General features: G+C 47.1%; 1 protein-coding gene across 4 annotated transcripts in view; it reads right to left on the bottom strand.

The window, feature by feature from the left end:
* ACO2 (aconitase 2) overlaps nucleotides 1–22,380 on the bottom strand; it is a 60,109-nt gene that overhangs the window by 23,018 nt on the left and 14,711 nt on the right. For all 4 annotated transcript variants that reach the window (XR_012418692.1, XR_012418693.1, XM_005567150.4 and 1 more), the window contains one exon: nucleotides 7,419–7,555. Coding sequence is in view for 2 of the 4 variants with exons in the window: in XM_005567150.4 (XP_005567207.2) it covers nucleotides 7,419–7,555 (137 nt within the window). In the remaining 2 variants the exon portion in view is untranslated. The remainder of the gene's footprint in view (nucleotides 1–7,418; nucleotides 7,556–22,380) is intronic.

Consider the following 22,380-nt stretch of genomic DNA (forward strand, 5'->3'; position numbering starts at 1 on the left):
CTGCCCTGGGGTCCAGTCCTGTCAGGACTCAACCGTCTTCTCCCGCCAAGCCTCCCACCCATCTAGACCGAGCTCTGTGCGGGTCCACTCTCCCTACCAGGCTCAACGTTCCCGCTGACTCCTGGCTGCACCCACACAACAGCTCAGCCGTCCTGCCTGCCACAACAGCCCCTGTCGGACCTCACCCTCTGCCCCCGAGAATTCTCAAAGCCTAGGCCAAGCTTGAGACTTCCTTCCTAGGGAGGAGCAGAGTTTGACCCACACCCAACAGTCTCTGTCCTATTGTTTGAGGCCCAGAAAAAAGTTTCAGACTGGGAATCAGAAGCTCTGAGTTAAACCCTGACCTGGGGCCTGGTGTGGTAGCTCACGCCTGTAATCTTAGCACTTTGGGAGACCAAAGCAGGAGGATCACTTGAGGCCAGTTCAAGATCAGCCTGGGCAACAGAGTGACACTACGTCTCTATAAAAAATAGAATGAGGCCAGGCGCAGTGGCTCACGCCTGTAATCCCAGCACTTTGGGAGGCCGAGGTGGGTGGATCACGAGGTCAGGAGATCAAGACCATCCTGGCTAACACAGTGAAACCCCGTCTCTACTAAAAATACAAAAAAATAGCCAGGTGCGGTGGTGGGCGCCTGTAGTCCCAGCTACTTGGGAGGCTGAGGCAGGAGAATGGGGTGAACCCGGGAGGCAGAGCTTGCAGTGAGCCAAGATCACGCCACTGCACTCCAGCCTGGGCGAAAGAGCGAGACTCCGTCTCAAAAAAAAAGCCAGGCAGCGTGATGCGTGCCTGTAGTCCCAGCTATGCAGGAGGCTGAGGGGGGAGGATCACTTAAGCCCAGGAGATCAAGGCAGCAGTGAGCCATGATCACACCACTGCACTCCAGCTTGAGCAACAGAGCGAGATGCTGTCTCTAATAAAAACAAACAAAAAAGCCCAAACCTGACCTATTACTGAAGCCACTATTTAACAAGATAAGCAACTGCTGTCATCAGTGAGCTCAGCCAGCCCATCTCTAAAGTCCAGGGCTTGCGCTGGGATGAGATAACAGCTTGCACTTCCATAGCGCTCCATTTTTAAACCGCTTGATTGAGGTATAATTGGCATATAATAAACTGCATATTTAAGGTACACAATTTGCTAAGTTTTGACACTGTATACACCTGTAAAAACCAGCACCACAATCAAGATATGGACCATATCCATCTCTCCTTCAAGTTTCCCCAACCCTTGGTAACTCCCTCCCAACCCTTTGCCACCACTGGTGGGCTTTCTGTCACTAGAGACCAGCGTTATCGTAGAATTTACTTTCAGCTCAGCATTATCCTAAGCATTTTCATGTATAAAACTCATTTTATCCTCACAGCACAGATGAGGAAGCTGCAGCACAGACAGACAGAGTAGCTTTGCTCCAGACCGCGAAGTCAGCGAGGGGCACAGCTGGACCACGAGGAGGCATCAGTGTGGCCCTACAGCTGTGCTCCTGACGCTAATCTACACAGTCTCTCCACACCTGGAACCTGGAATGGGGCCGGTACACGGTGAAATGTTCCATTTTCATTATTATTATTATTTTGAGACAGGGTCTTGCTCTGTCACCCAGGCTGGAGTGCAGTGGCACAATTGTAGCTCACTGCAGCCTAACCTTTCAGGCTCAAGCGATCCTCCCACCTCAGCCTCTGAGTAATTGAGATTACAGGCACGTACCACCACACTGGCTAATTTTATTTATTTATTTATTTTGTTTTAGTAGAAATGGGTTCTCATTATATTGACCAGGCTGGTCTTGAACTCCTGGGCTCAAGTGATCTTCCTGAAGAGCTGGAATTACAGGTGTGAGCCACCTCGTCCTTTCTCATTTATCGTTATTGTTATCATCAATATGCATGCTGAGAAGGCAGAGAAACTTCCTTCTGCAAGCTGGGTTCCAGTCCCTCACCCCTAAGTTTACCCAACCTCTTCAAAGTAAGAGTTCCCGGCTGGGTGTGGTGGCTTACGACCAGCATCGTAGCACTTTGGGAGGCCGAGGCGGATGGATCACTTGAGTCCAGGAGTTCGAGACTAGCCTGGGCAACATGGCAAAACTCCACCTCTATAAAAAATATAAAAAGAAGCCAGGCATGGATGGTGGCATGTGCCTATAGTCCCAGATACTTGGAAGGCTGAGGTGGTGAATGGATTGACCCCAGAAGGTCAAGGCTGCAGTGAGCCATATCGAACCACTGTACTGCACTCCAGCCTGGGTAAAACAGCAAGACCCTACCTCAAAAAAAAAAACACAAAAATCTCTAAGGTGCTGGATCTGCTGGCAACAGCAGACTGGTGATTCTGAGCATCTCTACGAATAAAAATAGCACTAGCCTGAGGTACGGCCTGCGCCGAATGCGGCAGCACTGCCAAAACTGGTGTACGGGCAATGACTCACTGCAGGCAGCACAGCCCCTCCTTCTGGGCCCCGAGGGAGACAACAAATGGGCTTAAAAACCCAAGACCTTGGAAGCAAATGATTGAAGCTATATAAAAAAGCTCAATGATGCTGAAGTTTTAGGATGAGTTCATCACTGAATGTCCCTGAGGATTAACTAAAGATGACAAAATGGGTCTTCATGTCCATCTGTCCCTCTGCTCTCCAGATGACACAGATCCAGTTCTCAAGAACACACTTAGACTCCTTCTGTCAGCGACCCAAGGTGGAAGAAGAGTCCCCCAGCAAGTCCCTTGGCCTTCTAAAAAATTCTTAGAATTTTTTTTTTCTATTTTTATTTTTTGAGCCAGAGTCTCTTCCTCTGTCACCAGAGACACCACTCTGGCTGGAGTGCTGTGGCGTGGTCTCAGCTCACTGCAACATCCACCTCCTGGGTTCAAGCAATTCTCCTGCCTCAGCCTGCCGAGTAGCTGGGATTACAGGTGCTCGCCACCATGCCCGACTAATTTTTTTGTATTTTTAGTAGACACAGGGTTTCACCATGTTGGCAAGGCTGGTCTCAAACTCCTGGCCTCAAATGATCCACCTGCCTCAGCTTCCCAAAGTGCTGGGATTACAGGCATAGGCCACCACGCCCGGCTAGAATATAATTCTTTTTAGCATAGCCTCACCTCTGCCCTCTTTCTCTGTGTCAGGGTTTCGCAGCCAGGGCACGGTGAACCTGTCTGGGCTGGAGGATTATTTTGTCGTGGGGCTGCCCTGTGCGCTGCAGGATGCTTGGTAGTATTCCTGGTCACCCATTGGGTAACAGTAAGCCCCAACCCCAGCCAAGTTATGACAACCAAAAATATCTCTAGACATCACCAAATGGGCCCTAGGGGACAAAATTGACCACCCCCCACCTTGTTGAGACCTGCTCTGCGGCAACAATGAAAAGAGAGAACAGGCCGGGTGTGGTGGCTCACACCTGTCATCCCAGCACTTTGGGAGGCTGAGGCAGGTGGATCACAAGGTCAGGAGATTGAAACCATCCTGGCTAACATGGTGAAACCCCATTTCTACTAAAAATACAAAAATCAGCTGGACATGGTGGCAGGCGCCTGTAATCCCAGCTACTCGTGAGGCTGAAGCAGGAGAATCACTTGAACCCGGGAGGCAGAAGTTGCACTGAGTCGAGATCGCACCACTGCAGTCCAGCCTGGGCAATACAGCAAGAATCCGTTTCAAACAAACAAAAAAGAGAAAACAGAGAACAATCCTCATCTGTACTAATCTGGAAAATGTTAAAAGTTATTTGACTTAAAAAAAAAAAAGAAAACGAAAATGAAAAAAAAGTTATTGGACTTTTCTGGTTAAGCAAGTTTGGAAAAAAAATAAGCAAAGGAAAAATATTGTTGTCGTTGTATAAAATTAAAACCTAAAAAACTCCCAGTGCCTTAAAGAGTATTTTGTTGTTGTTATTAATTGTTTAATGCAAAAACTAAATGGTGAATAATATTCTTCTGTCAATTATCTCAAAGCGAGCCTCTTGCTGGGCACAGTGGTTCAGGCCTGTAATCCCAACACTTTGGGAGGCCAAAGGCAGGAGGATCACTTGCGCCCAGGAGTTCAAGACCAGCTTGGGCAACCCCATCTTTTAAATTTTTTTTTTTTTTATAAATTAAAAAAACAAAAAAGGGCCGGGCGCGGTGGCTCACGCCTGTAATCCCAGCACTTTGGGAGGCCGAGGTGGACGGATCACGAGGTCAGGAGATCGAGACCATCTTGGCTAACACAGTGAAACCCCATCTCTACTAAAAATGCAAAAAATTAGCCAGGCGTGGTGGCGGGTGCCTATAGTCCTAGCTACTCCTTACTCGGGAGGCTGAGGCAGGGGAATGGCATGAACCCAGGAGGCGGAGTTTGCAGTGAGCCGAGATCACGCAACTGAACTCCAGCCTGGGGGTGACAGAGTGAGACTCTGTCTCAAAAAAACAAAAAAAAATGCCAGGCGCAGTGGCTCACACCTGTAATCCCAGCACTTTGGGAGGCCGAGGCAGGTGGATCACTTGAAGTCAGGAGTTCGAGACCAGCCTGGTCAACATGGTGAAACCCCATCTTTACTAAAAATACAAAAATTAGCTGGGCATGGGGACGCACACCTGTCAGCCCAGCTACTTAGGAGGCTGAGGCAGGACAATCGCTTGAGTCCAGGAGGTGGAGGCTGCAGTGAGCCGAGATTATGCGACTGCACTCCAGCATGGGTGACAGAGTGAGACTCAGTCTAAAACAAAAACAAACAAAAACAACAACTAAGCAAATCTCTATGACAGTTCTCCTTCACACCTGATGAAAGCAAGGTGGAAGTGTTTTACAGACTAAAGAAAAATCTATCACTTTTCCACCGAGCAGCGGTCTGAAAGCTCCAAGAATAAATACAAGGTCCTATATTGACAGGGACCGTGGTTCTTCATCCTGACTGCACTCTGGGACCTGCTGGGGAACCGGCCAGTATTTCTCACATTTTGACGGGCACACAAGCCCCCGGTGATCCTGTTAAATGGCCGGTTCTGACTCAGTGGGTCTGAAGTGGGGTCTAAGATGCTGGAATTCTAACAAGCTCCTAGGTGATGCCAATGCTGCTGGCCCACGGACCACATTTTGAATAGCAATGCCTAGACCGCTTGAATCAGAATTGCTGGGAGTAGGACTCAGGTGTCCATCATTTTTAAAGCTTCCTAGGTGATTCTAACATGAAGCCCAGAAGAAACCCACAAGAACAAGCCCTGGGAGGCACTGGAGTGAGAGAGACACGGACTTGAGTGTGGGGTCAGTCATTCAATACATGTATGGCCTTAGGGTATTTCCCCAATCTGACCTTCAATTTTGTTACCTGCAAAATGGTGGGGGGCAGAGATGGAGAGTAACAACTCACAGGGGTTGTTGAGAACAGAAATAATGTGTGTCGAGTACCTAGGCCAGACTGGACAACGAAGTGGGTTCTTCTGTCACAGCCGTCTTTGACAAACAATTAATAGGTCTTTTACCATAATTAGATGATGCTGTGTTGGAGGCTGTTGGAGATCCAGATTAAGGAAGTCCCTACCCTTAAAACTGAAGTGGGGATACCAGTAGATAGAAAGCAAAGTGGCATGAGAAAGGGAGTATGGGGCAGTGGTTAGAGCACTGGGGGATACAAAGACAAGACACCACCACTCATGCACCGCGTGGCTGTGGGCAGGTTCCTTCTCCAGCTGAGCCTCAGCTGCCCAATGGGTAGACTCAGATTTGTTCTCTCCCAGGATCACCATTGTCAGTATCAAAGAAGCCACCAGGCAGGCAAGGGCACAGCCCTGTCTGCAGTTGTTCAATCAATCAAATCAAACCTGCAAATCTGCAGTTCCAATCAATCAAAGCAAACCTCTATGACAGGTCTCCTTCATGCCTGATGAAGAGCAAGGTGCAAGTGTGGGAGTGTGGGCTGGTGTGCATTGCCAGCCCCAACTCCTCATCCTTTGTGGTACCTTATTCATCCTTTTGGTGGCAGCATCTAGCCCAGGACCTGGCACACAGGACTGCAGGGCAGAGCTGACTGCCATTTTACTAAGTGAGAAAAATGAGGCCCAGAAAAAAGACATGCTCAAGATCCCACCTTAGGCCAGGCACCGTGGCTCACGCCTGTAATCCCAGCACTTTGGGAGGCCACAGTGAGAGAACAGTTTGAGCCCAGGAATTCGAGATCAGTGGCAATATGGCGATACTCCATCTTGACAAAAAAATAAAAAAACTAGGCGAGCACGGTGGCTCACACCTGTGGTCCCGGGTACTCAGGAGGCCAAGGTGGGAGGATCACTCAAAACCAGGAGGTTGAGGTTGCAGTGAGCTGTGATCATGCCACTACACTCCAGTGTGGGCAAGAGAGTGAGACCCTATCTCAAACAAACAAACAAAAAAAATAGTTCCAGCTGGGTGCAGTGGCTCACACTTGTAATCCCACCACTTTGGGAAGCTGAGGCAGGTGGATCACCTGAGGTCAGGAGTTTGAGACCAGCCTGGCCAACATGATGAAACCCTATCTCTACAAAAGTACAAAAAATTAGCCAGGCATGGTGGTGCGTCCCTGTAGTCCCAGCTACTTGGGAGGCTGAGGCATGAAAATTGCTGGAACCTGGGAGGCAGAGGTTGCAGTGAGCCAAGATTGCACCACTATACTCTAGCCTGGACCAGAGTGAGACTCTGTCTCAAAAAATAAAATAACATAATATAAAACATAAAATAATAAAATAAAATACACCAGGTGCAGTGGCTTACGTCTATAATCCCAGGACTTTGGGAGGCCGAGGCAGGCAGATTGCTTGAGCTCAAGAATTTGAGACCAGCCTGGGCAACATGGCAAAACCCTATCTCTACTAAAAATACAAAAATTAGCCGGGCGTGGTGGCATGCCTGTAATTGCAGCTACTCAGGAAGCTGAGGCATAAGAATCGTTCCAACCTGGGAGGCAGAGGTTGCAGTGAGCCAAGATCACACCACTGCACTCCAGTCTGGGCAACAGGGAGAGACTCGGCCTCAAAAAAATAAAAAAGGTCCCATCTTAATTTATCTTCTGGGTCCCAGACCTCAGCTCTCCTCTGTGCCTGTGTACTGAAGAGGAAATAGAAGATGATTCTCCAGGCACTGGGCCTGGTGGCTTCCAGAGGGCAGGCTGAGGGTCAGCAGCCTGCCCTGAAAAGGTTGGGAGGTTCAGGTTATAGCACCAAAGTGTCCCTGAGACCTGGCTATGGTTCACATCTAGAGGGTTCTTGATAACACAGATTATCCCTTGGCAGAGAGGGCAGAAGTTACAACACTGATCTGGAATGCCTTTCCTCAGCAGAAACCTTTGCACCCTGAATACCTTGACCCTGCCACCATCGCCAACCATCCTTCACGAAACACCTCTTCGCTGCCTGACAGGGGCAGGCAGCAGACACAGTGCACTTGAGTAGTCACCGCCTCCCATCTGCAGCCTTACCGTTTGCGAACAATGTTAATATTCTTCTCTAGCAGGTCATAGTGGATGTACTCGTTGGGCTCAAAGTGGCTCATCGCCACCTTGGCTCGTTGGCACAGGACTGAGGCCACATGGTACTGCCGCACACCCAGAGCTTTCTGCAAGAATAAACATGACAGCCATTGTCAATGGAGCACTTAGGAGAGTCCATCCCCGAGGGCAGCTCAGTATGGTGAAAAAAATCCAGGAATTAAAGTGTCAAGAGCTGTTCAGTAACTGCAGCCTCAGCTTCCTCATCTGCAGCACAGGGGATGACAAAGCAGCCACAAGGAACACAGCCTGGGGTAGGAACAAAGTGCAAGGGATTTACAGGCAAAAATCGCTGAGATCAAAGTCAACTTCTATCATGTAAGGTATATCAACATAAGAAAAGCCCTCATTGTCTAAAACCCAGAGGAGATAGAAAATAGGGATATACCCAGCTCTGGTGATCACACAGGGGTCTGGGAAGGTTAATTGAGACCGTGAAGTGAAAGTGCTCATTAAGCTGGAAAACACTACCCAAACCGGAGCTATTAGTCTACCTGCACTATAAGCTTCTTGAGAGCTGAGATCAAGCCTTATTTATCTTACTCATCTCTATGTCTGGACTACCTGGCACATACTGGAGATTCAACAAACATCTGTGGGTCAGAGGGAGGAATGAATGAGGAAAATCCTGCACTTGGGCTTTGGATGTTTCCTCATCCTTTCAAAAGGTGGTGCCTAATTCCCCTCCCACCTTTTTTTTTGAGACAGAGTCTCGCTCTGTGGCACAGGTGGGAGTGCAGTGGTGGGGTCTCAGCTCACTGAAACCGCTGCCTCCTGGGTTCAAGCTTCAGCTTCTCCTGCCTCAGCTTCCCAGTAGCTGGGATTACAGGCACGTGCCACCATGCCCAGGGCTAATTTTTGTATTTGTAGTAGAGACAGGGTTTCACCATGTTGGCCAGGCTGGTCTTGAACTCCTGATCTCAAGTGATCCATCCGCCTCGGCCTCCCAAAGTGCTGGGATTACAGGCATGAGCCACCACGCCCAGCCATTACCCTGCCTTTGAATATATGGCAGACTTAATTCTACTTTATAGAATGTGACAAGTGATACTATGGGACTTCGAGACTAGGTCATAAAAAGAACAGCTTCTGCCTGGCTTGCTCTCTCTCTTGGATTGCTCTAGGGCAAGACAGTCCCCATGTTGTTAAGCAATCCTGGGAGAGGCCCACCAAGACAGCAACAGAGGCCTCTTGCCGGTAACCAGCACCACCTTGCCAGGTGTGAGTGAGCCACCTTGCAAGCGAATGCTCCAGCCCCGGTTCAACCTGTCAGATGGCTAGCCCCAGCTGACATCTTCCCTGCAACTTCTGGAGAGTCCCCAAGCCAGAACCACCCAGCCAAGCCACTCCCAAATTCCTGGCCCACAGAAATATGAGACAAATGCTTGTTGTTTTAAGCTTTTAAGTTTGGGGGCAATTTGTTACACAGCAATAAATGAATGATTGTTATGGTGGGATCTGTATAATTTTTTTTTTTTTTTTTTTAAGAGACAGTGTCTTGTTCAGTTGCCCAGCCTGGAGTGCAGGGGCAAGATCATACTTCCCTGCAGTCTGAAACTCCTGAGCTCAAATGATCCTCCCACCTTAGCTTCCTCGGTAGCTGGGACTACAGGCACACACTACTACACCCAATTATTTAATTAATTTATTTATTTACTTATTTTTGAGACAGAGCCTTGCTCTGTCGCCAGGCTGGAATGCAGTGGTGCAATCTCGGCTCACTGCAACCTCCACCTCCTGGGTTCAAGCACTTCTCCTGTCTCAGCATCCTGAGTAGCTGGGACTACAGGTGTCCACCACCACGCCCAGATAATTTTTGTATTTTTAGTAGAGACAGGGTTTTATCATGTTGGTTAGGATGGTCTCTATCTCTTAAACTCATGATCTGCCCGCCTCGACCTCCCAATATGTTTTTCTTTCCTTTTTTTTTTTTTTAAGGGAGTCTTACTCTGTTGCCCAGGTTGAAGTGCAATGGCATGATCTTGGCTCATTGCAACCTCTGCCTACCGGGTTCAAGCAATTCTCCTGTCTCAGCCTCCCAAGTAACTGGGACTACAGGTGCACGCCACCACACTTTGCTAATTTTTGTATTTTTAGTAGAGACAGGGTTTCTACATATTGGTCAGTGTGGTCTTGAACTCCTGACCTCAGGTGATAAACCTGACTCAGCCTCCCAAAGTGCTAGAATTACAGGCGTGAGCTGCCGCACCCACCCTAATTCTTTTAATTTTATTTTTTTGTAGCAACAGGTCTTACTACATTGCCCAGGCTGATCTCAAACTCCTGGCCTTAAGCGATCCTCCTGCCTCAGCCTCCCAAAGCAGAGATTACAGGCATGAGCCTGTAATCTGTATTAGTTAATTTTAAACTATGAATAATAACCTTCAAGGGTACCTTGTTACCAGAGAAGAATAAATGAATCCAAAGAAATGATAGCAAGAGGCCAGGTGCAGTGGCTCACACCTGTAATCCCAGCCCTTTGGGAGGCCAAGGTAGGCGGATTGCCTGAGGTCAGGAATTTGAAAGCAGCCTGTCCAACGTGGTGAAACCCCGTCTCTACTAAAAACACAAAAATTAGCCAGGCGTGGTGGCGGGCACCTATAATCCCAGCTACTTAGGAGGCTGAGGCAGGAGAATCATTTGAACCCGGGGGCAGAGGTTGTAGTGAGCCAAGATCACCCCACTTCACTCCAGCCTAGGTGACAGAGGGAAACTCCGTCTCAAAAAAGAAAAAAAAGAAAAGAAAAGAAAAGAAAAAAAAGGAAGGAAGGAAGGAAGAAAGAAAGAGAAAGAGAGAAAGAAATGACAGCAAGAAGGAAAGAGCTGCTTGCTTTCTAGGTGGTTGGTGTTCCTCGTCATACCCTGGGTAGGGGAAGAGGCAAAGCTGAAACCACTGCCCCAGGCTCCCTTCTTTACATCACCCGGATATATAATCCAAACGCTGTCAACCTCAGCACCTGAACCCAGTACGTACCCAGAGCAGCCATTCCCTGTTTGAGTCACCCAGCAGTGAGAATAGGCCACATTCTGAAACAGCACCCCCGACCATCACTCATTCTAACCTGTCTGTGGCAGGGGCAACATCCCCAGTCCAGACTTCACATCCATTTGCCCCCCAGCTCAAACCTGACTGATGGCTCCTCACTGCCTGCCTCACTGGGTAGGTGCAAAGAACCCACCAATGACATGACATCAAAGGACCTTCCACAGTGCACGTGCATAGGAAGAAGGTAGTATATTTCTGCTGCAGTGATAAACACTATCCCTGTGACACGGGGAGGAGCCCAGTGCATGGGGTGGATGGAGGAGCAGAGCCCTGGGTTTCAGGATGGCCCCACAACTTACCGATCTGGACAATTTAACCTCTCCAAGCAATCGTTTCTTCACAGAGCTATTGTGAGGATCTGGAGACATTATATAGAATACTGAGTACGTTTCCATGATTATTACCCTGTGCATTCCTAAGTGTACACACTACCATGTTCTTCACACAAATGAGAAACCATACAAGTTGTTCTGCAACTCATCTTTTTCTTTTTCTTTTTTTTTTGAGATGGGGTTTCGCTCTCATCACCCAGGCTGGAGTGTAGTGGCATGATCTCAGCTCACGGCAACCTCTGCCTCCCAGGTTCAAGCAATTCTCCTGCCTCAGCCTCCCAAGTAGTGGGCACTACAGGCATGCACTACCATGCCCGGTTAATTTTTGTACTTTTTGGCGGAAATGGGGTTTCACCACATTGCCCAGGCTGGTCTCAAACTCCTGACCTCAAATGATCCACCCACCTTGGCATCCCAGAGTGCTGGGATTACAGGTGTGAGCCACGACGCCTGGCCTGCAACTCATCTTTTTCATTTACTAACAAATCTCAGACATCTTTCCAATGTGAAATTGCCAATCTGTTTCTTTATTTTTACAAATTAATTGCCCTAAGTTTCAGTTTCCTTAGAAATAAAAACAACTGTAACAATACCTATTGCCTGGTGCAGCAGGCAAGACAATGCATTGTAATCTTATCTATGGTACCGGGACAAGGCAAAGCTCCAATTCCCACAGCCAGGGCACAGTTAAGCTAACTACAGACTACATCTCAATACCTACAAATAGGCTTCAGAAATAATGCTGGGCCAGGAGCAGTGGCTGATGCCTGTAATCCTAGCACTTTAGGACACAGGAAGGTTGCTTGAGACCAGGAATTCAAGACCAACCTTGCCAACATAGTAAGAGCTGTCAAGGACAAAATAGGCCAGGCACAGTGGCTCACACCTGTAATCCCAACACTTTGGGAGGCTGAGGCAGGAGGATCAATTGAGCCCAGGAGTTCAAGACCAGCCTGGGCAAGACAGCAAGACCTTGTCTCTACAAAATAAAATAAAACATAGATTAGCTGAGCGTGGTGGCATATACCTATAGTCCCAGCTGCTCAAGAGGCAGGAGATCACTTGAGCCCATGAGTTCCAGACTACAGTGAGCTATGATCTCGCCACTGCACTCCAGCCTGGGCAACAGAGCAAGACCTTGTCTCAAAACAAAACAAAACAAGCTGGGCACGGTGACTCACGCCTGTAATTCCAGCACTTTAAGAGGTTGAGGTGGGTGGATCACCTGAGGTCAGGAGTTTGAGACCAGCCTGGCCAACACTGTAAAACCCCATCTCTATTAAAAATACAAAAATTAGCAGGGTGTGGTGGCAGGCACCTGTAATTCCAGCTACTCAGGAGGCTGAGGCAGGAAAATCGCTTGAATCCAGGAGGCAGAGGTTGCAGTGAGCCGAGATCCCGTCATTGCACTCCAGCCTGGGAGACAGAGTGAGACTCCATTTCAAAAAACAAAAAGGACAAAATCATATGTTGATACAGAATATAGCCTGGCACGGTGGCTCACGCCTGTAATCCCAGCACTTTGGGAGGCCGAGACAGGCGGATCACTTGAGGTCAGGAGTTCGAGACCAGCCTGACCAACGTGGTGAAACCCCGTGTCTACTAAAAATATATTAGCTGGACGTGGTGGTGTACGACTGTAATCCCAGCTACTCAGGAGGCTGAGGCAGGAGAATCGCTTGAACCCGGGAGGTGGAGGTTGCAGTGAGCCGAGATTGCGCCATTACACTCCAGCCTAGGCAACAAGAGTGAAACTCTGTCTAAAAAAAAAAAGATACAAAATACAACTTATGGGTAAAGAAAGACTATGATGTGTCTAATATGAGACAAGCATGGTGTGACGCACCTGGAATATATTACATGGTCTAATCTTCACAGCCACCCAGTGAAGTGGCTCCCATGATTATCCTATTTTCCCAGTCGGGAAACAGAGGCATGGAGGATGAATGACAAGACCACACTGTAGGAAGCGGGATCCAAATGCAGCCTGACTGACCCATGTGCCTGCTGCTGCCCCAGGCAAGTCATTTAACTCCTTAAACCTCGGTGCTTAATGGAGATACACTTCACAGTGTTAAATACAAATGAAATCAGCTACACATTTCACCCTTAATCACCCTGCCATTCTGCTTTCCAACTATGTTAAAGTGTCTGTTCTCAACATCCAGTGCTGTCCAAGAGGACTTCCTGCCCCGATGAACAAGTTCTAGATCTGTGCTGTCTGGCATGATCTCAGCTCACTGCAACCTGTGTCTCCAGGGTTCAAGCAATTCTCCTGTCTCCACCTCCTGAGTAGCTAATTTTTGTATTTTTAGTAGAGACAAGGTTTTGCCATGTTGGTCAGACTGGTCTTGAACTCCTGACCTCATATGATCCGCCTTCCTCGGCCTCCCAAAGTGCTGGGATTACAGGCGTGAGCCACCGTACCTGGCCTTATTTATTTTTTTTTTAGAACATGTTGCCCAGGATGGCCTCAAACTCCTAGACTCAAGTGATCCTCCCACCTCGGCCTCCCAAAGTGCTAGGATTACAGGGATGAGTCGCCGCACCCAGCCATGGAACGGAATTTTTTATGTCACTGAATTTTAACTTGCCAGATTGAACAGCTTAGGTTTATAAATTAATAAGGATGAAACACTCATTCTCACTAGTATATCTGCTCATCGCAACAAAAAAGTAAAAGACAGCTAGACTTTCAGTCTTTGCCAGTTCACCTATCTTCTCCAGGCCTCAGGGGAAATCTCAGCTTGACTCCTGGCTTCAGAGCAGTGAAAGGCTGCGGTGCATGAAATGTCACATGGAAACTGTTAAAAGGGGGGCCACGTCAACATGCTCACCCTGTATTTTTTTTTTTTAAATTTCATTCTCTATACATGGGCAAGAAATATGCTTACCCTGTAGACTGACTTCAAGGGCAAGGCCACCATGTGTTATGGTTTGAATGTGTCCCCCAAAGTTTATGTGTTGGCAACTCAATGCCCAATGTCAGTGCTGAGAGATGGGGCCTTTAAGAGGTGATAAGGTCAGAAGGGCGCTACCCTCACAATGAATTAATGCTGTTATTACAGAAGTGGGTTGTCATGTGAGTCGGTTCCTGATAAAGGGATAAGTCTGGCCCCCTTCCTCCCCTCTCTCTTATCCTTATACCTTCTACCATGTGGTGACACAGCATGATGGCCCTCACCAGATGCAGCCCCTCAATCTTCGACTTCCCATCCTCCAGAACTGTAAGAAATAAATTCGTTTTCTTTCTTTCTTTCTCTTTCTTTCTCCTCCCTCCCTCCCTTCCTTCTTTTTTGACAGAGTTTCATACTTGTTGTCCAGGTTGGAGTAGTGGCGCTATCTCGGCTCACTGCAACCTCCACCTCCCAGGTTCAAGATATTCTTCCACCTCAGCCTCCTGAGTAGCTGGGATTACAGCTGCCTGCCATGATGCCTGGCTAATTTTCTTTTTTCTTTTGAGATGAAGTTTTGCTCTTGTTGCCCAGGCTAGAGTGTAATGGCATAATCTCTGCTCACTGTAACCTCTGCTTCCCAGGTTCAAGCAAGTCTCCTGCCTCAGCCTCCCGAGAGCTGGGATTACAGGCATGTGCCACCACGCCCAGCTAATTTTGTATTTTTAGTAGAGATGGGGTTTCACCACGTTGGTCAGGCTGCTATTTAACTCCCAACCTCAGGTGATCTGCCCGCCTCAGCCTCTCAAAGCGTTGGGATTACAGGTGTAAGCAACTGTGACTGGCCTAATTTTTTGTATTTTTAGTAGAGACGGGGTTTCATCATGTTGCCCAGGCTGGTCTCAAACTCCTGACCTCAGGTGATCCGCCTGCCTCAGCCTCCCAAAGGTCAGGGATTATAAGCATGAGTCACTGTGCCCAGCCTAAATTCCTTTTCTTTATAAATTACTCAGTATGTAGTATTCTGTTATGGCAACACAAAATGGACTAAGACACCACGTATCATTCATTCATGGACCACATATCTCATATGTTAAAAAACAAAACAAAACAAAACTAGCTTTGGGTCTTTACCCTACTCTTAGAATAAAAATAAAAACAATTACTAATTAAGCATCTGTTTCATGCCAAGCACTTTCTGTGCCTATTCTGAATTCCAGTATAATAGTGCAGATAAGTGTTATTCCCATCTTACAGATGTGGAAACTGGAGATCAGAGAGGTAAGTCAGAATTCACTAGCTGGTATGCAGTGACTCCAGGATGCCAGCTCAGGTCTCTCTCTCTGTGATGGATCACTTCTAGATTCCGCTGCCTCTAGAATCTGGGCCAGTCCCTCTCACCTCATATGGCCTATCCTTTCCCAGCGCGGTGTGATAGTTCGGATTGAAGAACTATAGTCAGATTGCCCAACCCAGCTCCACCACTTAACTGCTGTGACCCTGGGGAAGTTATTTAAGCTCCCCATGTCTTAGTTTGTCATAAAGAAAATGAAGATAAACTTCATAGCATTGATATAAAATGAAATCATTTATATAAAGTGCTTGGCACATGGCCTATTTATTCATAATAAAAGCATTCCACATGTGTTATACTGTATCGTTTCTTTCATAAAGGAGATGAATGTAAAACTAGAAGTGGCGACATTGTGTTCCTCCTCTGGATATTGCCAGAAGCAGCGTGACTCTTCCTATTTTTCTTACTGCAGACAGCTTGAAAGGTCCTTGTGGCTGATTAGCATTTTCCAGAAGCCTTAGCTCATCAGGTCCTTTGGCATTCCTGACCCCCTTCTGATGTATTCCAGCTGCTCTGTACTGTTCCTCCTTGGTTACCTACCCCTTCCAACTTTGGACAAGTCATTCTAAAACTCTAAACTTATTTATTTAGGTGCCTCTCTTCCTCCTCTCCAGATTATTTGTAATTTGTTAGAATTTGCCTTGGAAAGCCTTCCATCCCTCTCAAACCCCTTCCGCTCATGGGGCCTTGGCAGTGGGATCTCATCTATCTGGTTCTGGGAAATTCAGAACCGGCCTTCCTCAAGGGCACTGAACATGATGAACTTCCTTGGCCAGAACACATTCTAAAGGGACCTGCCACAAGCCTTTACAGATGTAGTTTTTCTTCTGCTTGGAATGTTTGCTGTCCACCTCCATTCCCAATCTGCCCTTTGCCTAGGGAACATCCAATTGATCCTTCAAACTCCAAATACATTTAACTTTCTCAGGGAATCCTTCCCCAAATCCCCGGCTCTACCAGAGCCTCCTATTATATATGCCCTTTACTTCTTGAGTTCATTCATGAGATGATGTCTGTCTCCAAATATTTCAGTCTGTAAGCTCCACTAGGGAGAGATTGTGTCTGTTTACTCAGAACTAAATTCCCCCGGCCTGAACAGCAAGCCTGATACACAGGAGGTGTTACATAAATACCAATTAGTTAAAAAAAAGGGATGTTGCTTCTACCTTCCCAACCAGCTCTTCCTTACCAAGCAGGGTTAAATACAGAGCAGGCTGAGTTAGTCTTGTGAGAGAAAACAGTTACCAAGGCAAATCAATGCTTTATCAGTCTGAGATGCTTTTAGTTAGACTGTAAAGAGGTTCAACATTTTGAAAGACAATTAGGTAATACATATTACAATGTAAAATGTTTGCCCTCTTCGACTAGCTTTCCCTCTTCCAGGAAACGATCTAATTAAAATACATAAAAGAGCAGAGAGACAGGCAAAGACACTGTCTGCAGCACTATTTTTAAGAGAACAACCCAATTGTCCATACACAGGGCACTGATTGAATACGTTCTGGCTCAGGCACCATGGAATGCCACTCTACAGCTGTTTACAAAGAAGATAATCGTGGTGGTTGCACAACATTATGAATGTAATTAATACTAATGAATTGAACACTGAAAGTGGTTAAAATGTCAAATTTTATGTTAGATTTGACCACAAGTTTTTTTCTTTCTTTTTTTTTCTTTGAGACGGAGTCTTGCTCTGTCGCCCAGGCCGGAGTACAGTGGCGCAATCTCAGCTCACTGCAACCTCTGCCTCCCGGGTTTAAGCGATTCTCCTGCCTTAGCCTTCTGAGTAGCTGAGACGACAGGCATGTGCTACCACACCCAGCTAATGTTTGTATTTTTTGTAAAGACAGAGTTTCACCATGTTGGCCAGGCTGGTCTTGAACTCCTCACCTCAGGTGATCCATCCGCCTCAGCCTCCCAAAGTGCTAAGATTACAGGCGTGAGGCACCGTGCCCGGCCTGTAACTTTTAAATGTTGCATGATATACGCATTTCTTTTGTAATCAGAAAAAGAAAAAATAAACCAGGCAAATAGGTGAAGAAAAGCATACTCCTTAAAGTGCAGAGTAGCATAATTGTTCAGTGGCAATTTGACAATAATCAAAAGCGTTTTGGTTTTTGGAAATGTGCAAACCCTTTGTTTCAGCAAGTTTACTTACAGGAAGTTATCATTATGAAGGAAAAGGAAAAAAAAATGTACCTTTACAATAGCAGAATCTGATTACCACCATTTTAACCCAGAGATCAAACGCGGCACCACCAACAGCAGGACCACCCGACACCAGGGCCTCCTGGTGACCCAGCCTCACCTACGAAGAATTCTTGTCCAGAATGTTTAACCTGCATGTAAGAAAGCTTTGGAAACTTACCTCCAGAGTGAGGGAAATGCAAGGAGACAAAAGAACAATGAAACCCAGAAAGTGGACATTCTACAGGAAAACTGGCCTGGTCTCTTCAAAGAGTCAATGTCCTGGGGAAGAAAGGGCTGGGGCAGGGAGTGGCGATGCTGCTGTAGATTAAGAGAGACATAAATGGAAAAACCAATGCAATGTATGTTTTTTTAATCAGATCTTGATTTGGAAAAAGATAGCTATCAAAGACATTTTGGAAGAAATTAAGAATGTGGTCTGGGTATTACTATTAAGAGCATTACTATTTGGCTAGTGCAGGGCTCGCAAAACCTGTAATCCCAGCACTTTGGGAGGCTGAGGCGGAAGGATGGTTTGACCCCAGGAGTTTGAGACCAGCCTGGACAATATAGTAAGACCCTGTCTCCACAAAGAATAAACAAAATTAGCCAAGCATGGTGGCACACACCTGTAGTCCCAGTTCCTTGAGATGCTGAGGTGGGAGGACAGCTTTAGCCCAGAAGGTCAAGGATGCAGTGGGCTGTGATCATGTGTACCACTGCACTCCAGCCTGGACCACAGAGCAAGATCTTATCTCAAAAAAAGGGGGAGGAGGGGGAACTGGATTATTCCAGCTATATCAAAATCACTTGGGAGGTTTTGTAAAAACTCAGCTTCTAGGTCCTATCACTCCCAGAGCTCTGAATCAGATCACCTGCAGTAGGGCCTAAGCATCAGTAAAAGATTACTCGGTTACTCTGAGATAGCCACATCTGGTCATCACTGGACCTGATGTTCTCCAAAGTTCCTTCCAGCCCACAGTCTATAAATATTCCTCCCCAGCAAGCAGGCTCACCAATAAACCCCCTTAATCCCCAAAGGCCTGGGGGAAAGCACAGTAATGTCAGAATGGATTTATCTGAATCAAGGAAGAAACCCCCAGAATCCAGGCCCTTCTGGCTTAGCCACAGCCTTCACCTTCATGTACAAGCAGGGAAGGAAGCAACGAGCTACACATGTGCACATGTGAAATGCAACCCAGTGTTTTGCCCCAGAATGCACATGAGACTCAGAACTGCACTCGATTATGATCAGGCCCCGGGCTGGTCACACAGCTTACTCTTTCTTCTATAAAACAGGGAGAATGGTCGGGCACAGCGGTTCCTGCCTGTAATCCCAGCAGTTTGGGAGGCCAAGGTGGGCGGATCACCTGAGGTCGGGAGTTCGAGACCAGCCTGACACACACGGAGAAACCCCATCGCTACCAAAAATACAAAATTAGCCGGGCTTGGTGGCACATGTCTATAATCCCAGCTACTTGGGAAGGCTGAGGCAGGAGAATCGCTTGAACCTGAGAGGTGGAGGTTGCGGTGAGCCGAGATCACGTCATTGCACTCCAGCCTGGGCAACAAAAGTAAAACTCCATCTCAAAAAAAAAAAAAAAAAAATCAGGGAGAATGATCCCTCTAGTCTACCTCACTTAACAAAGAATTCATTTAACAATGAATACCTTCCTAGGTGCCAAATGCTGTTACCATGAGGCTTCCAAGCTTTTCCAAGTTAAGGCACATGAACAAAATAATACATTTGGACACCGCAGAGCAGTAAGCAGACTAACCTGCTACCAGGAGGCAACCGGCAGGTTCAGCATGTCACCCTGCTAGGGTGGGGTAAGGCCAGGGCTATCTTGGCACACCCATGTCCCATCTGCTATACTGCACCTGAGGGATGCTTAGTTGTACCACACTGGACACTGGGAACACCACCATGGGGTCCCTACCATCAGGATTACCATCTGGTAGAATAAGAAAGACTGTAGTATTATAGTTATAGTTGCTATTGTGCACATTAGGTGCAAGATTCAGTGAGGCCACAGAAATATGAGCAATCAAGCACAAAAGAAGCCAAGATTTTATCAGATCATGAACTCAAACCAGATCATGTTTGAGTTCAAGTTCAAAAAAACTGGCTAGAGATGTCTATATTTTGAAGGTGATAACAGTAGGATTTGCTGAAAAGTTGGCCAAGGGGTGTGAGAGAAGGAGTCAAGAATATCACTTAGGTTTTGGACCTAAGTAACTGGAAGAATGGGTTGCTATAAACGAAATGGGGAAGGCAACCGGAAAAGCCGACATGCAGGGTGACACCAGGAGTTTGGTTCTGGACATTGGACTATCTGATACCCAAGTGGAGAGGCCAAAGAGGCAGGTAGATTCTCATCCTAGATAAGCAGCCCTCTAGAGCTCTGTTAATTTGATGATTCATCTAGAAGTATAGATTATCACAACCCAAGATGACCCCAGATCACCAGGAATTTTTTCGTTTGACAGATGAGGATATGAATGCCAAGGTCACATACCTAGTTAACAGTAGTTAGGGGCAGAATTCAAGCCCTCCAATTCTCAAGTCAATGCTTTCCCTCCCATACTACCTCCCCAATTTAAACTAACGTCTTCCTGATTCATTAAGTATTTCTCCAGTCCCAGACTATGTGTTGTGGTGCCTGAATTTTAGATGAGAAAACATGTCAAGTAATCACTTATGGGACTGTGTAAGTGACTGTAAGAGAAGTGCTATGACAGAAAAGTTAAGCTGCTATAACAGCATAAAGCTGGACAGCCTAATCTAGAATTGGGGAAGGGTTTCTCCAATAAAGTGATGTTTGATCTGAGGCTAAACAAATGGGCTTTAGGGGAACGAGTCCAGGGAATCTGGCACAGAGAGAATAGCATATGCAAGAAAGCACTTGCAACTGAAAGAAAAGAAAACCAGCCAAGCATGGTGGCTCATGCCTGTAATCTCAGCACTCTGGGAGGCCAAGGTGGGTGAATCACCTGAGGACAGGAGTTCGAGACCAGCCTGGCCAACATGGTGGAACCCTGTGTCTATTAAAAACACAAAAATTAGCCAGATGTAGTGGTGGGAGCATGTAATCCCAGCTACTTGGGAGGCTGAGGCAGGAGAATCGCTGGAACCTGGGAGACGGAGACTGCAGTGAGCTGAGACCACGCCACTGCACTCCTGCTGAGGCAGGAGGATCGCTTGAGCTCAGGAGTTCAAGATCAGCCTGGGCAACATAGTGAGACCTAGTCGCTATTTAAAAAAAAATAAATTACCGGCCGGGCGCGGTGGCTCACGCCTGTAATCTCAGCACTTTGGGAGGCCAAGGCGGGCAGATCACGAGGTCAAGAGTTCGAGACCAGCCTGGCCGACATGGCAAAACCCTGTCTCTACTAAAAACAAAAATTAGCTGGGTGTGGCGGCGGGTGCCTGTAATCCCAGCTACTCGGGAGGCTGAGGCAGGAGAATCTCTTGAACCCGGGACGCGGAGGTTGCAGTGAGCCGAGATTGCGCCATTGCACTCCAGCCTGGCAACTGAGCGAGACTCTGTCTCAAAAAAAAAAAAAATTACCAGAATTTTTCCTCTGTTATAAAAAGCAAGATATATTTCATGGAGAAAATATAGAAAAGTGATAAAACACACAATTTTACAGACTCCCTGAAGCCCATCCACGGACATCTACCATCATCACCCTTCCACCAGCCTCCCTGGCCTGGTATCTTGTGGGTCCCTAATACTCAGCGACTCCAAGCAAGGCACCAAACACTAGTCTATGCTGCATCTCTCCCTCCCCACAATCCCTGGCACCATGGAATCCATTGTACTCACAATGAACAGGTGTCAGGGCTGACATTTCTGAGGAAATACAACCATGATAATACTAATCCTTATTAGTGATATTTGATATTTTTGTTTTTAATTTTTTTTAATCAGAGTAACATCTTTATGCATTATTAAAATTTAAAAACTATCATTATAAAGGAAACCAGGACTCAAGTCCCAACCCCCCATTTATCTGCCCCAAAGACAACAAACTTCAACACTTGGTGTACTTATCACAAATTCATCCTCGAACTCTCCATCAGCTACGACACTCAATATGAGAGATCCACCAGCCCTGTGATCTCCTGGAGCCTCTGTCTCTTTCCCCATAAGGTCTCATACCTCTCTGGAACTCACATCCATTAGTATCCTTAGAATATCCTGTCCTTCTCTTGAGTTGGATTCTTGTTTCCTGGATTCAATGGCTTTTTCTTAGATTACTCTTGTTTTGAGAGAACACATCCTCAAGTATCTGCCATCCTTCCACCTCAGCCTCCTAAAGTGCTGGGATTAGAGGCGTAAACCACCACACCCAGCACAGTATTATTTAAGGAAGGATAATGATGATGCCTTGGGCTTTTTTTTTTTTTTTTTTTTCTGAGACGGAGTCTCACCTTGTTGCCCAGGCTGGAATGCAGTGGTGCAATCTCCGCTCACTGCAACCTCCGCCTCCCAGGTTCAAGCGATTCTCCTGCCCCAGCCTCCTAAGTAGCTGGGATTACAGGCGCGTGCCACAACGCTCAGCTAATTTTTGTATTTTAGTAGAGATGGGGTTTCACTATATTGGTCAGGCTGGGCTCGAACTCTTGACCTCGTGATCCACCCGCCTCGGCCTCCCAAAGTGCTGGGATTACAGGCATAAGCCACCATGCCCAGCTGGGCATATTTTAAAAAAATTTTTTTTTTTTTTTGAGACGGAGTCTCGCTCTGTCGCCCAGGCTGGAGTGCAGTGGCGCGATCTCGGCTCACTGCAAGCTCCGCCTCCCGGGTTCACGCCATTCTCCTGCCTCAGCCTCCCGAGTAGCTGGGACTACAGGCACCCACAACCGCGCCCGGCTAATTTTTTGTATTTTTAGTAGAGACGGGGTTTCACCGTGGTCTCGATCTCCTGACCTTGTGATCCGCCCGCCTCGGCCTCCCAAAGTGCTGGGATTACAGGCGTGAGCCACCGCGCCCGGCCAAAAAATTTTTTTTTTGAGATGGAGTCTCACTCTGTCGCCCATGCTGGAGTACAGTGGCACAATGTTGGCTCACTG

The sequence above is a fragment of the Macaca fascicularis genome, chromosome 10 (assembly GCF_037993035.2).
Source record: "Macaca fascicularis isolate 582-1 chromosome 10, T2T-MFA8v1.1".
Lineage (NCBI taxonomy): Eukaryota > Metazoa > Chordata > Mammalia > Primates > Cercopithecidae > Macaca > Macaca fascicularis.